The following is a 14,138-nucleotide window of genomic DNA, read 5'->3' as shown; positions in this document are numbered from 1 at the left end:
TAGCATGGGTAAATTGAATACATATACTTGCAAGAAAAACAATCTGTTGTTGTCATTGATACCTTGCGGAAGAATATATCACGTTAGGTCTGATTGTCAAGAGCGAACAACAACAACAACAAAACAATATGTGGTATTTCTGAGATCCCAGTACAGAAAAATACAAATTAAAGTGCATACATTACCTAACAACCTACAGACAGGATACAATGTACAGGCAGTAAAAACCCCTGTACGAAAATCTCATTATATGCTGAGAAACATGCATTACGTTTATAATTAGAGAGGACAAATACATATAAAAGTATTCCTGCTTAATAAACACTTTAAGGCACAGTGCAGTAAACCATCAGGTCATAGAGGCAGTTATAGTGAAACATATATTCAGCTGTTCAGAGGCAGTTCGAGAGAGCGTAGCCTAATCTGAAACCATTATCTTGCCTTGAAAAATTGCTAGAATAATATTGGATGGTTAACAAATGCCAGTCCAGTCATTCTCCGGTCACAAAGTTGCTACCAAATGTGACCGTAAAGGGAATTAATTGCTATACTTCCCTTATGGCTTGCGTTTGATTAATTCCAGCTCACTCCAAATAAATAATTCTATTCTATGTTCTATTCTATTCTAATTCATAGAAATTCCAGTTAACAAGTACATATCATACCTGATATTACAAAAGCTATAAACATTGGAATGGCTATTCAGACATAAGCACAGACATCTGCTGTCAAATGATGAACAAAACGACAATTTGGCATAAGCTTAAGGCAAATCAATAAGGCCGTTCGGGCTTACAAAAAGGTCAAGGCTTCAAAATGATATTCAAACCACGAAGGCAATCAGTCGTCAATGTTTTCTTCATGAGGAACAGATACTTCATTTAACCACTCGTATTTGTGCCATTGGATGATGAAATGTAACAAAAACACAAATAGACAAAATGAGCGCTCAGACGTGCACACCTGCATTCACATATGCATGCATCCAAAGCAAAAATAAAAAGTTTAGGATATAATTTAGAATTGTGCATGCGTCAACTGCACATCTGGTTTTTGGCCTGCAAAGTTACTGATTCGTGACCAGACCCGAATGTTCTTTTTTTTTTTTTTTTTTTTTTTTTTTTTTTTTTTAGAAAATTACATGAAAAAGACGTCAAACTGCACTTACGGTAATAATTTAAAAAGCTACATCGAGTACAAGAGAGTAAATAGGACAAACGCAAAAGGGAGACAACTTGGTCCGCAATAGCACAAGCGCTCCATTTCGGCAGGATGTGCTGATAAATTCTGAAATGAAGTGCACTTGTTTTTTTGTTGTTTTTTTTCTGTGCTTTTAGGCTGGTTTTCAGTCCCCCCCCGTGGAAATAAAACAAGCAAGGTTCGGTGAGTTCTGATGGCCTCATATGAAGTGGAACTCTGAGTGCATAGGGTTTGTTTGTTGAATCGGTGTTATCAGAGTCAGGTCTTGCTGATTCGGATCTTCTGTCAGAAATTCGGTATGCTGAAGAGTTCATGATTGCCGTGGTCTTCTCAGAGGGACCTTCGGCTGCTATGCGTGGCTGTGAACGGAGATGCTGGAGAGATCGTTCCTTATGATTTCGTTAACTGTGAAAACAAAGGGAAATCATGTTACTTTTAGGATACACCCAAAACAAGCAATTCATCTACATTAGAAACTGTATCACCACAGGAAAATATTGCTAAATGCACTTTTACAATGTTTAAACAGTTTGTATGCCCTGACAACAGCATACTGTCAGGGCTCTACGCATACTTTTCTTTTTAGAAGCGCTTGTGCTCCCAACTTAAACATTTTCAGGATCACCTTCTAATCAATAATCAAAAAATTTGACTCTTGTTTTTACCTTTGTAATGGGATTTTTCTAACTTTATAAAAAGCATGTCATCTTTTATGCGTTTTTTAATTATATTTTGTAAGCTTTTTAAAATTTCTAATGAGAACAAGTATAGAATAAGAAAAAGTTATCAATCAAATTAAATCTGTATTAACAATATTTGTACTACAGAGGTGGAGCAGATGATCACAAAAGTGGCTTGTAGGTGTATTTTAATATGTTTAATGAGGCTCAGAGGTGGCATGCGTGCAGTCAAATTCATAAATTCACGTTGAGATCAATGTTTTAAATATATCATTTTGAATACAGAAATATTAAATGATTTATATAACTGAAAAGATACTTTAAAAATGAAACTAAACTGCCAGTAGGTGGCAGTAAGTCACTGATTTAATCACTGAATCATTCATTCATTTGATTCGTTTGAACGTCTGATTCATTTCGGAATAAGGCAAGTGACTGTCTTTATGAATGGGAAATTGAATTGATTCACTAGATTCGTTTTAAAACGCACGTTCATTCATAAATAAAACACTGTTTGAATGGAGATGTGCAGCGGCTCAGTTGTGACTTGTTTTAAACTATTTTTGACGACAAAATAGAGCAAAATCAGGCAATTATGTTATAGTCAGACAATGTAAGTCACTTAATATTAGCTTGTTGTTTATTTAACTGTTGTATTAAACCAACATCTCATTTACAAACTCCCTTAAAAATCATTAAAAGCTGTCACTCATCTTAGTTCATCACCATCTCACAAAGTTCCATTATAATCAACAAAACTCTCTACACTGCACAATGAATCTCTTATTCACACTCTCTCTACACTTTGTTTATAAAAGGATTTGTGCAATATGTCTGTGATACATAACTCAATGTTGCGAAAACAAGTGTAAACATTTGTAGCTCCCCTCAGCGCACATACAATTATGTTGATCGGGTCAGTCGCACTGGTGCTCCTAAATATTTTTTCATATTCGCACAGTTTTCACTGTCACTGAGACATCTGAGACCTCGTTTAATTTTAGAACACAAATTAAGATATTTTTAATAAATAAATCTGACACATTTAAGGCCCAGAAAGGTAGTAAGAACATCAATAAAATAGTCCATGTGACATCAGAGGTTCAACCGTAATGTTACAAAGCTACAAGAATACTTTTTGTGCGCAAAGAAAACAAAAATAACGACTTTATTTAACAATTTCTTCATTTCCAAGTTTAACAATGTCTTTACTACCTTCCTGGGCCTTGAATGTGGTTTATGCGTTGCTGTCTATGCAGGGTCAGAAAGCACTTGGATTTCATCAAAAACATCTGAATTTGTGCTCCAAGGACACAACAAAACAGTCAATATAACTATGAATAAAAGTAATTAAATCTCTTCCCTGAGACTGAGAGGAAGGAGGATCAGAAGATCTCATGCCCTCTTACGGAGGTCCGTGCAACTCCAGCTGTCTGCTGTCTTCCTGCCCTCTATCTGTCATTGCTTTTTTCCCACACACTAGGACCCTGGCTCCTTCTGTCAGCTGTGTTCTTTGGCCCGAGCATGGGAAGTGACTTAGCATGGCTTCGGGCTATACAAACAGCCTGGCACTCACTTGCTGTGTGATAGCAGGGGAAACCGGATGAGACTGCCTCTTAAAGTTAGCATGTTAGCATATTAGCGGCAGACGTATTATCTTACTCTCGGGCCCATAGGGAGCATTGTATGACACACAGCACATTACCCTTCCCTAAATGTCTGTATTTCAGTTTTCAAGGCTTCGACGGGCATATTGCAAAACATTTGAGCCTTTTAGCTCTGAGAAAAGTGATTCGCTTTCGCGTTTCTCTGCTAACGGCTCTCAAATCCTCTGAGGGACGTAGATAGGCAACCGTATCGGTTGCTCTATCTGTTTCAAAACAGCACATTCCTCTTCCCTTACGATCGGCACAGACCGCTTTAGCTGGCCTTTGAATTCTTTAGCATGGACGTAAGCACCTGCAGGAAGCATTTGATAACTATTAGACAAGCCGTGTGTGTTTTTCTCATTTGCGGTGAGGAATATCCTCAAAGAAGAATTCTGCATTTTTGAAATGGCATCAAAAAAGTTGTTGTTTCCTTGACCACAAATTTAATGGCAATCTATACATTAATAACCAGTTTTGTGTTTTGCATGGTTTATATTAGTGATAGGCCAATGAATTGGAATATTTTTGTTCTTTTTAAGATTATTCACACTGAAAGTCTTGTGTCAGTTACAACATCTTTATTTTTAGGCCTAATTTTTGTGTATTTTGTGTAAAATTAGTGTTTTTCATTTCAAATAGTGTAATTTACACCTCATTTGCAATTCTTAAATTGAATTATTTATAACATATCAGCATTATCACCACCCTGTATTTTAGATACTTAAATTTTATAGTGCAAATACAGTTTTTGAAAACTGCTCATCAAGACTGAATTTATTTAATCAAAAATACACTTCCAGTTGAAAGTTATTGAACAGTAAGATTTTAATTAATTAATTTTTTTTAAAGAAGTCTCTTCTGCTCACCAAGCCTGCATTTATTTGATCCAAAGTACAGCAAGAACTATAACATTTTTGCTATATTTTTACTATTTTAAATAACGTTTTATTTGAATATATTTTCAAAAGCTGAATTTTTAGCATCATTACTTCATCATTCTAATATTCTGATTTGCTGTTCAAAAAACACTTTTTATTATTATTATGTTGAAAACCGCATAGAATTTTAGAAAATACATCTTTTGTAACATAAATGTCACTTTTAATAAATTTAAAGCATCCTTGCTAAATAAAAGTATTAATTTCTATAATTTCTCCCATTTCCGTTTAGTGGAAACTGTGAAAATCCATTTTGGTTGACCACTAGTTTGTACTAGTGAAGAGACGCTACACCCAAGTCCTTATACGACCTTTAAAAAAAATCACGTAAGCCTTAAAATCCCAAAAATCTAAGGGCTGTGGCACAAAAAGAGAGAGTTTTAGTAGACACATGTGGCCTGAAGGCGGTGGATTTCCTCCCCTCAAGTGTCGCTCCCGGCCAAGACCAGGAAGCCTGCTGAGGAATTCCCTGCAAATGAACCATGGCCTTCACGCTCCCACTGCAAAACTGCCTAGGGGACGGAGAAGTCGTCCGGAATGCTGACGTTCCCTCTAAACAATGAATCCGAATCCGTCTTTCATCTCCTTATGAGGCGCGGCACACCCAGCCTACCTGACCTCGGCCTGACACGGCCTCTTCCCAGGCTCCTGGTTTCACTTTTTCTCCAAACTGACATAGGATCATTCTCTAAAGACTAAAAGAACCGTTACTCGGAAACACCTTACACCATCATCAACATCCGTAAAAAAAATTGGGAACTTTCAGCTGACAAAACATTAAAAACTGCACTTAAACTTACCTCAAAATACCAGAACTCTAACCACTGAAATCTGGAGGGATATCTTTCACAGCCTTATAAATATTAAAATCCCTTAAGATTTCATATTCACTTGGGCATAAGCCCATATGATACGCTACTGCCAGTAGCGTTCTGATTGAGTAGCACTAATATGTGAACAGGAAATGAATCAATAAGATTGGCTGAATTATGGGGAGAAACTCACACATGGACGTGCCACACAAACACCACTCCATGCTGAAGCAATTAGGGACCTTTGACAGTTGGGAGTAAATTACGCCAATACGTCTTCTTGAAAAATTTGGCGAGCACTGACAACTGCCATGGGAGTTTGGACATTAAAACGCAGGTCTCTTGAATCACTGGGTTCCCAACTGTCAAAACAGAGGAGGTTGGGAAGAAATACCTGCACGACTGCACACGTGCAATAAAATTTTATTCGCGTGATTTACGGTGAGCTGGACGTTAGCGATAGCATCTTTTCGAGTCTAAAAGACTACTGAATGAGCAGTACACACACTTTGTAGTGGAAAAAGATCTAAGAATAAAAATGTAAAACCCAAAGCACTACAAGTAAAATAAATATTGAATACGAACGCACGACAAAATTTCAAACACTCACTAAATCACATCAATCAACTAATCACCATTTGGGGTGCTATTTAAGAACTATTTTCTATTTTATTATATTTTAAAATGTAACTTAATCCTGTGATGGCAAAGCTGAGTTTATATGAAATATCTAAATACATTTATACAACAATATTTTTATGAAATAGAAATGTTTTGTAACATTATGATTATTTTACTCTATCTTTGCAAAATAAAAGGGCAACACTTCAGATTAGGGAACATATATTTACTTTTAACTATGATTTTTGCCTCATTAAACTTGCTTATTGATAGTTAGTAAGGTAGTTGTTAAGTTTAGGTATGGGGTGGATTGAGGGATCTAAAATATGGTCATGCAGCAACTAGTTAATAGTGAGAATTGGTGCCTAAAATAAAGAGCTACTAATAAAAGCATTAACTCCATAAAATCCATAAATTCCATAATTCCATAAAAGATCTTGCCGACACCGAACCTTTGAACGGTGTCATAAAGGTAAATTGTCTGAAACTGAGATTTATACATTGATGTATGGTTTGTCAGGACAGGACATTATTTGGCTGAGATACAGCTATCTGAAAATCTAAAATCTGAGGGTGCAAAAAAATCAAAATATGGAGAAAATCGACTTTAGTAAGGTTCTTAGCAATGCATTTTACTAATCAAAAATTAAGTTTATGGAACATGATCTCTATTTAATATCCTAATGATTTTTGGCATGAAAGAAAAATCGATAATTTTGACCCAAACAATGTATTGTTGGCTATTGCTACAAATATACCTGTACTACTTATGCTACTTTTTGTGGTGCAGGCTCACAAATGCTGAATAAATCAGTGTTGTTGTTTTCTCTTTTCAGGTAAATAAATGAATGAACACTCATAAAGGCAGTTGTTTGTTCATTTCTAAATGATTCAGTGATTCTTCAGTCACTGTGTCTGAATGAGTGAATCCCTACCATTAATGCAGACTGACAGTCTGGCACAAACACAGACAAGTGGAGTAATACAAACGATGGGATGATATTCAGCCAATCAAAACTCCGAATGGAAGTAAATCAGCAGAACTTCTATAAGATAATAGGTTTTTCATTGGTAATATTACTGGAAAGTTAACCATGACCTATTGTGTCTCGATTCAGTAACCCTTGCTGTGATGACGAAGCGTCTACTAACACTTTCAGCATTCGCCACGTGTTTGAACTGCACCAGTTTCAGTGCAAGCAGCATAACTCTGAGTATGTTCACAGCTCTCCTGAGGCTTCACCTTACATTGACCTGATCATCCAAATCCATTTAAACTGTGTGTCTCCTTGGCGTGAATAACAGGACACACTGATTATTCGTGAATTCATGCTCAAGAGCATGCCACAAAGAGAGAGTACAAAGAGAAATGCGAACATATCCAAAGCAATCAAGATATTTGTGTTGAACGGAGAGACTCTAGGGACTCTGTTATTTTGAGCCAAGATGACAACTTGCATTTGAAGAGGTTTCATCTTGTTCAGAGTGCTCATGGTAAATAAAGACGGCCTCAGTAGGTGTTGACACATGCACTAACATTTTGAAAAGACCAAGGAAACTTTGATTGTTTTCAAGTCTCTGTTGGTCAACAATTTTGGTTTGGGGTTTTGGCTAAGGATAGCAGTTAGTGACTCATGTACTGCGATCCTGCTTTTGGCTTGAAAAGAAAACCGTTGGCAGTTGCCATAGGATACATCTCAATTTGCTGCCACATTTCGAATGAGGAGTCTAATGAAAGGACTCCAACTAGTGATAAGTGACTGGACAGACAATAATAGCTGAAATATGAGACACTGCTCAGGGCTTTGTATCAAACTAACAAGCGTTTTCGACTTTGAGTTGGCAAAGAATAGTCCAGACTTACCCTTCATAACCCGATAAGCTTAGCATGACTCAAGAAGTATTTCAACACGTGATAAATGATTCAGAGTAAAGATGATGCATGGACAGAGTTTATAGAGTGCAACAGAGATGGTGTTCATGAATCAATGCATTAGCCAGTTTTTATTAGCCCTTTGGTTGGAAAAAGATAGCTGGACGTTAGACGCCATTTTCAATTCAATAACGCATTAAAAATTCTAGACCATTTAGCACATTAAAAACTGTAGACTATTTTTAAAACAACATCTCCAACAAATGAGCATGGTGCTAGCAAGCCAAAATCTTGGGTTCATCCCAGGGAATGCAAGAACCAGGGTTTTAATCGTTAACTTAAACTAAACCTATCAAAAAACATTTTTGTTCAACTTTAATACAAATAATAGATGAAAAGCCTTAAAACTAAATGAAATGTTGGTTTTGCAACTGACATAAGTTGCAAATAAGTTGAAGACATAAGTTGAAAAGCTAAAATTAGTAAATTCACTCTTAAGATGCATCAATGTTTCAATCTAACTTACGGTTAAATATAGACTAACCCAACTGTTGGGTTAAATTTTTCAATTAAATTTTTAACCGAAAAGTAGAGTTAGTTCATATTTGACCCAAAGTTGGGCCGAAACAACCCAGCATTTTTTTTTTTATTATAAACTTATAAAAGCTTAAATTGATCAATCTGAAATAAAACAAATATTAGATCAAACATTTAAAAATAAATGAAAATTAGAGATGTTGGTTTTGCAGCTGAAATAAGCACAAGTTGACGTACTAAAATCAGTAACTGGACATAAAAAAAAAAAAAACCCTAAAACTTAACCTCAACAAAATAAAAATAAATAAATCCTAAATAGTAACATAAAAAATAACTTGATTCTTAAAAAATATAACTAAAATTAAAATGAAAACTGAGAGTATAAAAACTTATAAAAGCTTAAAAAATAAAAATTCTGAAAGTTTGTAAATAATCCTGAAATAACACTGGCATGAATTGATAAATCTGAAACAAATAAAACAAATATTAGACGAAAAGTTTAAAAATAAATGAAAATTAGAGATGTACTAAAATTAGTAACTGGACATAAAAAAAACCCTAAAACTTAAAAACTATAACTGAAATAAAAATAAATGAATCCTAAAAAGTAACATAAAAAAATAACAAAATTCTTAAAAAATATAACTAAAATTAAAATGAAAACTGAAAGTATAAAAACTTATAAAAGCTTAAAAAATAAAAATTCTAAAAGTTTATAAATAATGATGAAATAACACCAGCATGAATTGATAAATCTAAAATAAAACAAATATTAGACGAAAAGTTTAAAAATAAATGAAAATTAGAGATGTACTAAAATTAGTAACTGGACATAAAAAAACCCCTAAAACTTAAAAACTATAACTGAAATAAAAATAAATGAATCCTAAAAAGTAACATAAAAAATAACAAAATTCTTAAAAAATATAACTAAAATTAAAATGAAAACTAAAAGTATAAAAACGTATAAAAGCTTAAAAAATAAAAATTCTAAAAGTTTATAAATAATGATGAAATAACACCAGCATGAATTAATAAGTCTAAAATAAAACAAATATTAGTTGAAAAGTTTAAAAATAAATAAAAATAATTCAAGATAATGTTTTGCAACTAAAATAAGTGTAAGTTGAAGTACTAAAATTAGTAACTGGACATAAACTAAAAAAATATAACTGAAATAAAAATAAATTAACCCTAATTGGTAATATAAAACAATAAAAATATACAAATATAATCAAAACGAATCAAAATGAAAACTCAAAGTACAAAAAAAGCTTATAAAAAATAAACTTCTAAAAGTATGTAAACAATGCTGAAATAATACTAGCATGAATTGATAAAATGTATACAGAATCTTCCACTTGAATGCAAAGTAACTTAAATTAAAAGGTAAACATTTAAAACAAAAACATTCAAATTTTACCCTGATGTACTGTCTGGAGAAGTTGTAGCTAGTTTTTGAAAATCAGATCCAGTCGGTAGATTTGAGTTGACAAAAAAAAAAAAAAAAAAAATTGCATAGTGTATGATGGTCACAGACTCTTCAGACTTTGATTCCATCCAGTCGGAGGAGATTAAACATGTTTGATAATTTGAGTTGATTTTAGAACAGCTATTGTTTTCATTTTTCACACGTCTGTTGTGATCGGAACGGCATTAAAACCTGTTAGCGTTTGATCCTCTGTCGTTTAGTGTACGACAGCCAGTTTTCCCTCTTTGACTATTATAAAGTATGATGTCTAGCGTTTTAAAAATCTGTTCAGATTTTAAAAGTCGTGTAGTGTATTCCAGCCTTTAGGAAAGTATGGCATGAGCCATCTGGAGTCAATTCCATGTTCCATTCCATTCAGTGATTCTGACTTTTAAAAAAAAAATGTTCCAAATTCTTTATGATTACAGCCAATGACCAATTTAGTAACCAACTGAACATTTTACCTTTATCTTTCAGACTAAATTAAGACCTGAAGGCCTTCCATTAGTTCATAAACTAATAATATTTCTTTTGTATATACACCATTTATTTTGACTAACGTACCTTTTGAACTTTGATATAAAGGTCTCGTATCTCTGGGGTTGCTGTTGTGACTCTAACTGGGAAGTGAATATGTGGATGTGAGGTAATCCAAGAACCTGCTTCCTGCTGGATCAGGAAAAGCGGCAGCTGGATCCGTGTGATAGAGCCCGGAGACCTGGCCCGCTCTCTACCTTCAGGAAACAACGGGGGAACAAGGAACTACCAAACAATTATCCCACCAGCGCTGCTAGCCTCATTAAGGGGTCCGCAAGCAGCAAAACTCCCAGAAGTCCTAATTGTTTTAATCAGCAGAAGACAAGAAAAACAGACCCCGGGTCAGGATCACAATCACACTGGGATTTTTCATCTACGCAATGACCAGCAACATAATTGAGTCACAAGGGTATATCTTCCTCAGAAACTATGTTCACTTGACCATGTACCAGACCACAAGATGTTTTTGGCCTCTGCTACAATATTAGCAAAATTACGATACTGTTAGTCATCGACTTGGAGGTGTCTACCAACGTCTAGCCAATCTTGTCTAGTCAAACACTTATGTAAGCTCCCACCAAATGAGATTACTTAAAAGGATAGTTAGTTCGACCAAAAATTTAGTCATCCTTTACTTTTGTGGAACATAAAGGAAGAAAAAAAACATACTTTGAAAGTCCAACGCTGTTTCACAAAAAATTCTACGTTTGCAACGACCGAAGTTGATTCACACTATTTATAGTCATAAATAAACAGTGCATTGGCAAAACAGCACAATTATTCTAAAATCACCACGTTGCCTAAATATATTTCACAAGTCCTGCAGTTGCTCAATGCTCTTAATGTTCAAACTGCTTACCACTCCTACATGCATTTCTTAACAGCCCCACAGACTAAATTGGAAAGTTTGTTGTGGTTTCTTATGGGGAACCCAGCTCTCGGGTCACGTGGGATGGAGCGGTTCCCGTAGTGACCCCCTCCTTTACTGCAGGATCTACTGCTTTGGCTCGGGCCAAGCTGGATTGCGCTTCCTGGCAGCGCTCAAGCCACAGGCTTGCGTCGGCAGCGGCCAAGTCAGTGTGCTTTATTGCAGTGAGGCCCCTCAAAGCTTATGGCTGGTGAAGGCCAGGAGCCAGGCTCACAGCCAGCTTTTGTAAGAGTTTCCATGAGTAAAAGGGTTTGTAACCCCTCCTCAAGAAGCAAAGGAAAACAACAGAAGGAGCGTATCAGAGGAAACAGTGAGCAGTAAATGAAGACTGAAGTACTGGTTAAGCGGTTGGTAGTGAAGTTTGAACGTACCTTCATCACACCCGACAGCTTACTCAAGTATATGATAACAAATAAAGAACATCTTCAAATGATAATAAGACAGCTGAAGCGTCAGAGAACCTTGATGCTAGACAGCCTTGCATGATGGAGGAGCGTTTTGTGCTTGTAGAAAAGTGCCTCTGTTTCAAATCAAATTAATGAGAGTGGCTGACAAGCTCAGCGAATGCCACACCTGACAGAGTCCATTACAGCTGCAATCTAGAAGAAATGCAATCCGAACTTATAATGACACGGGAAGCCGTGTTAGCGCTTGGTAAAACGTGTTATATTTTGCCAGGGGAGAAATGACAGGTAATAATTTTGACAAGCAAACCCATAAAAAAATCCCGCTCTCACTCCATGCATAACTACTTGTCCATGTTTCCGCTTAGTTTGAGCGGTATGGACTATATTTCAACCGCTCAAACATATGAAGACTTAAGCCTCGTCTGGAACTTAAGGAAACCGCTATGGCATCTGTAATCCACTATCCGACATCTTTTTTAAACTTCAAGAAGGATCTTAGATTGCTAGCAGAATGATTCAAGATGATTTCCTTAACTAAGTTAGCATTATACGAGTTTTACACACACAAAAGTGTTCTTAGGGCTGAAGGAAGACAATACTGATGGCCCATTCATGTGTTCTATAGTGCTGAAAAGCTGCAGGCTGAATGGGGTCCAGACTATTTGTATAGTCCCATGATACAAACTTAATGACACTGCTGAAAAGTGACCTCCTGTTGGGTCTGAAGCACCATGTGATGTTTCAGCAGATCTTTTCATTACCAATAAAGTTTGGGTCTCTGCGAATACACTAGAGAGCCATTAGTCTCGGTGTCGGTACACCCACAAACCAGGCAGAGACTGCCTGATGCATATTACATACAAAACTGCACAGTACTTTTTCAGTTTGGCAAGCTCTAATCTGATTGGCTGACATTACACAACTTCCCAGAGTCAGGGCACACAGGGTTATTTAATAAGTAGGTCTGGAAAAAGAAAGTTGTGTTTACAAGGGCAAAATATTCACTGGATTTGCCAGGTTAAATAAGTATGCAAAGGGTGCTACTTGGGTATCGTGTTGAACTAACTGCTGCACTTACGGGATATTCAGCTTAATACAAAAATTGTCGTCCAAGATACTCAAAATAGGATTTAAATGTTTAAAGTCTTTATAAAGTCATGGCTATGAAGATAAAAATTCAGATAAAATACAGAGAGATAAAAATAAAGATTTTTAAACTTTTTAAAGATTTTTAAATATATGTTAAAATAGAAAAGTTATTTTGAAGTGCAATAATGTTTTAACCATTAGTCGACGAGAAGAGGCTTGGTCAACCAAAATTTTATTAGTTGCTTAGTCGCAGAAGAAAAATCCAAAGGACGTGACGAACAGATTGTTAACTGCTGGTCTATGTGGTAATATAGTACATCTGGCAGGACATCCAAATGCTCACCTATCATTCATCGACCTCAAATATGTCTTATCACCTAAAATATGTAAGTAATAGCAACTTTACATGGTTGCTCAATCTAATGTTACCCTAGAAAAATGTGCACTATTGAAGTGTCTGTGCGGAGCGTGGAAGCTGTACATAGCGCACAATCCACGATGGATGGAGGCGTCGGTGCAGTCACTTGTTCTTAAAATACCATTGTTGGTCATACGGATAAGAGTAATACATCTTTCAAATCTGTGTAGACTATGTTTATTTGTGTGCACTTACAATAACAACAAAATGTGCTTTTGTAAAATAATTGAAGCAAACAGGATCAGCTTTGTGCTGTCTCGGTCTCTGTGAACTTGAGCGCGAAACTTCGAAACTGTGTATACTTGCCTTACAGACATGAAAAATATAGAGAGTAAAATATCTATTTTTAAAATGAACCAATTAAATTGGAAAAAAAATATTTTCAGATTATATAATCTGTATGAAACATGCATACAGTGTCGCCGACTTCATCTCTTAGGCCAGAAACAAAGAAAGCACTAGATTATAATAAATTAAAATAAAATAAATTATTAAAACGTTAATGCAGTCTCCTTGCTGTTTTTCCCTGACACATTCATAAATATTATATCTTCCGGTGTGCTGTGGCAAGCGTGCGCTTGATCGCTTATTAGGCTATGCAGGCAATTAAACGCACTTTATTATGATTTATATGGTTTATTAACAAACCTGCCGACTATAGTTGACTAATGCTTAAAATGAATGACTACTAGTCGACCAGAAAAATCTTTAGTCAAGGGCAGCCCTAAATAATACACTCTAGGTGAGCATAAGAGACTTCTTTCAAAAACCTTACCACCCCCAAACTTTTAAAAGGTAGCATTTGTTCTCTATATTTGTTTGACGCTTTGTTTGAATTTTGTCTGATGTGGATAATTGGCCTTAAGTGAAAACTGACAAACTGTAATTGGTCGCTTTACATGTCACTCAGTTCTGGGCCAGAATAAGCTACGATGTGGACTTCTTGCCATTTAGTCAAAGATCTGGCTACAACCAGAA

The 14,138-nt window shown here is 35.5% G+C and overlaps 1 protein-coding gene across 1 annotated transcript in view; it reads right to left on the bottom strand.

The window, feature by feature from the left end:
• Positions 1-1,093: 1,093 nt before the first annotated feature.
• nfatc1 (nuclear factor of activated T cells 1) overlaps positions 1,094-14,138 on the bottom strand; it is a 51,632-nt gene continuing 38,587 nt past the window's right edge. The window contains exon 10 of the mRNA XM_051137203.1: positions 1,094-1,605. Coding sequence (XP_050993160.1) covers positions 1,550-1,605 — 56 coding nt within the window. The 3' untranslated portion in view covers positions 1,094-1,549. The remainder of the gene's footprint in view (positions 1,606-14,138) is intronic.

The sequence above is a fragment of the Labeo rohita genome, chromosome 19, assembly GCF_022985175.1.
Source record: "Labeo rohita strain BAU-BD-2019 chromosome 19, IGBB_LRoh.1.0, whole genome shotgun sequence".
NCBI classification, from domain to species: Eukaryota; Metazoa; Chordata; class Actinopteri; order Cypriniformes; family Cyprinidae; genus Labeo; species Labeo rohita.
The sequence above is the reverse complement of the archived record's forward strand: the minus strand, read 5'-3'. Positions and strand labels throughout refer to the sequence as shown.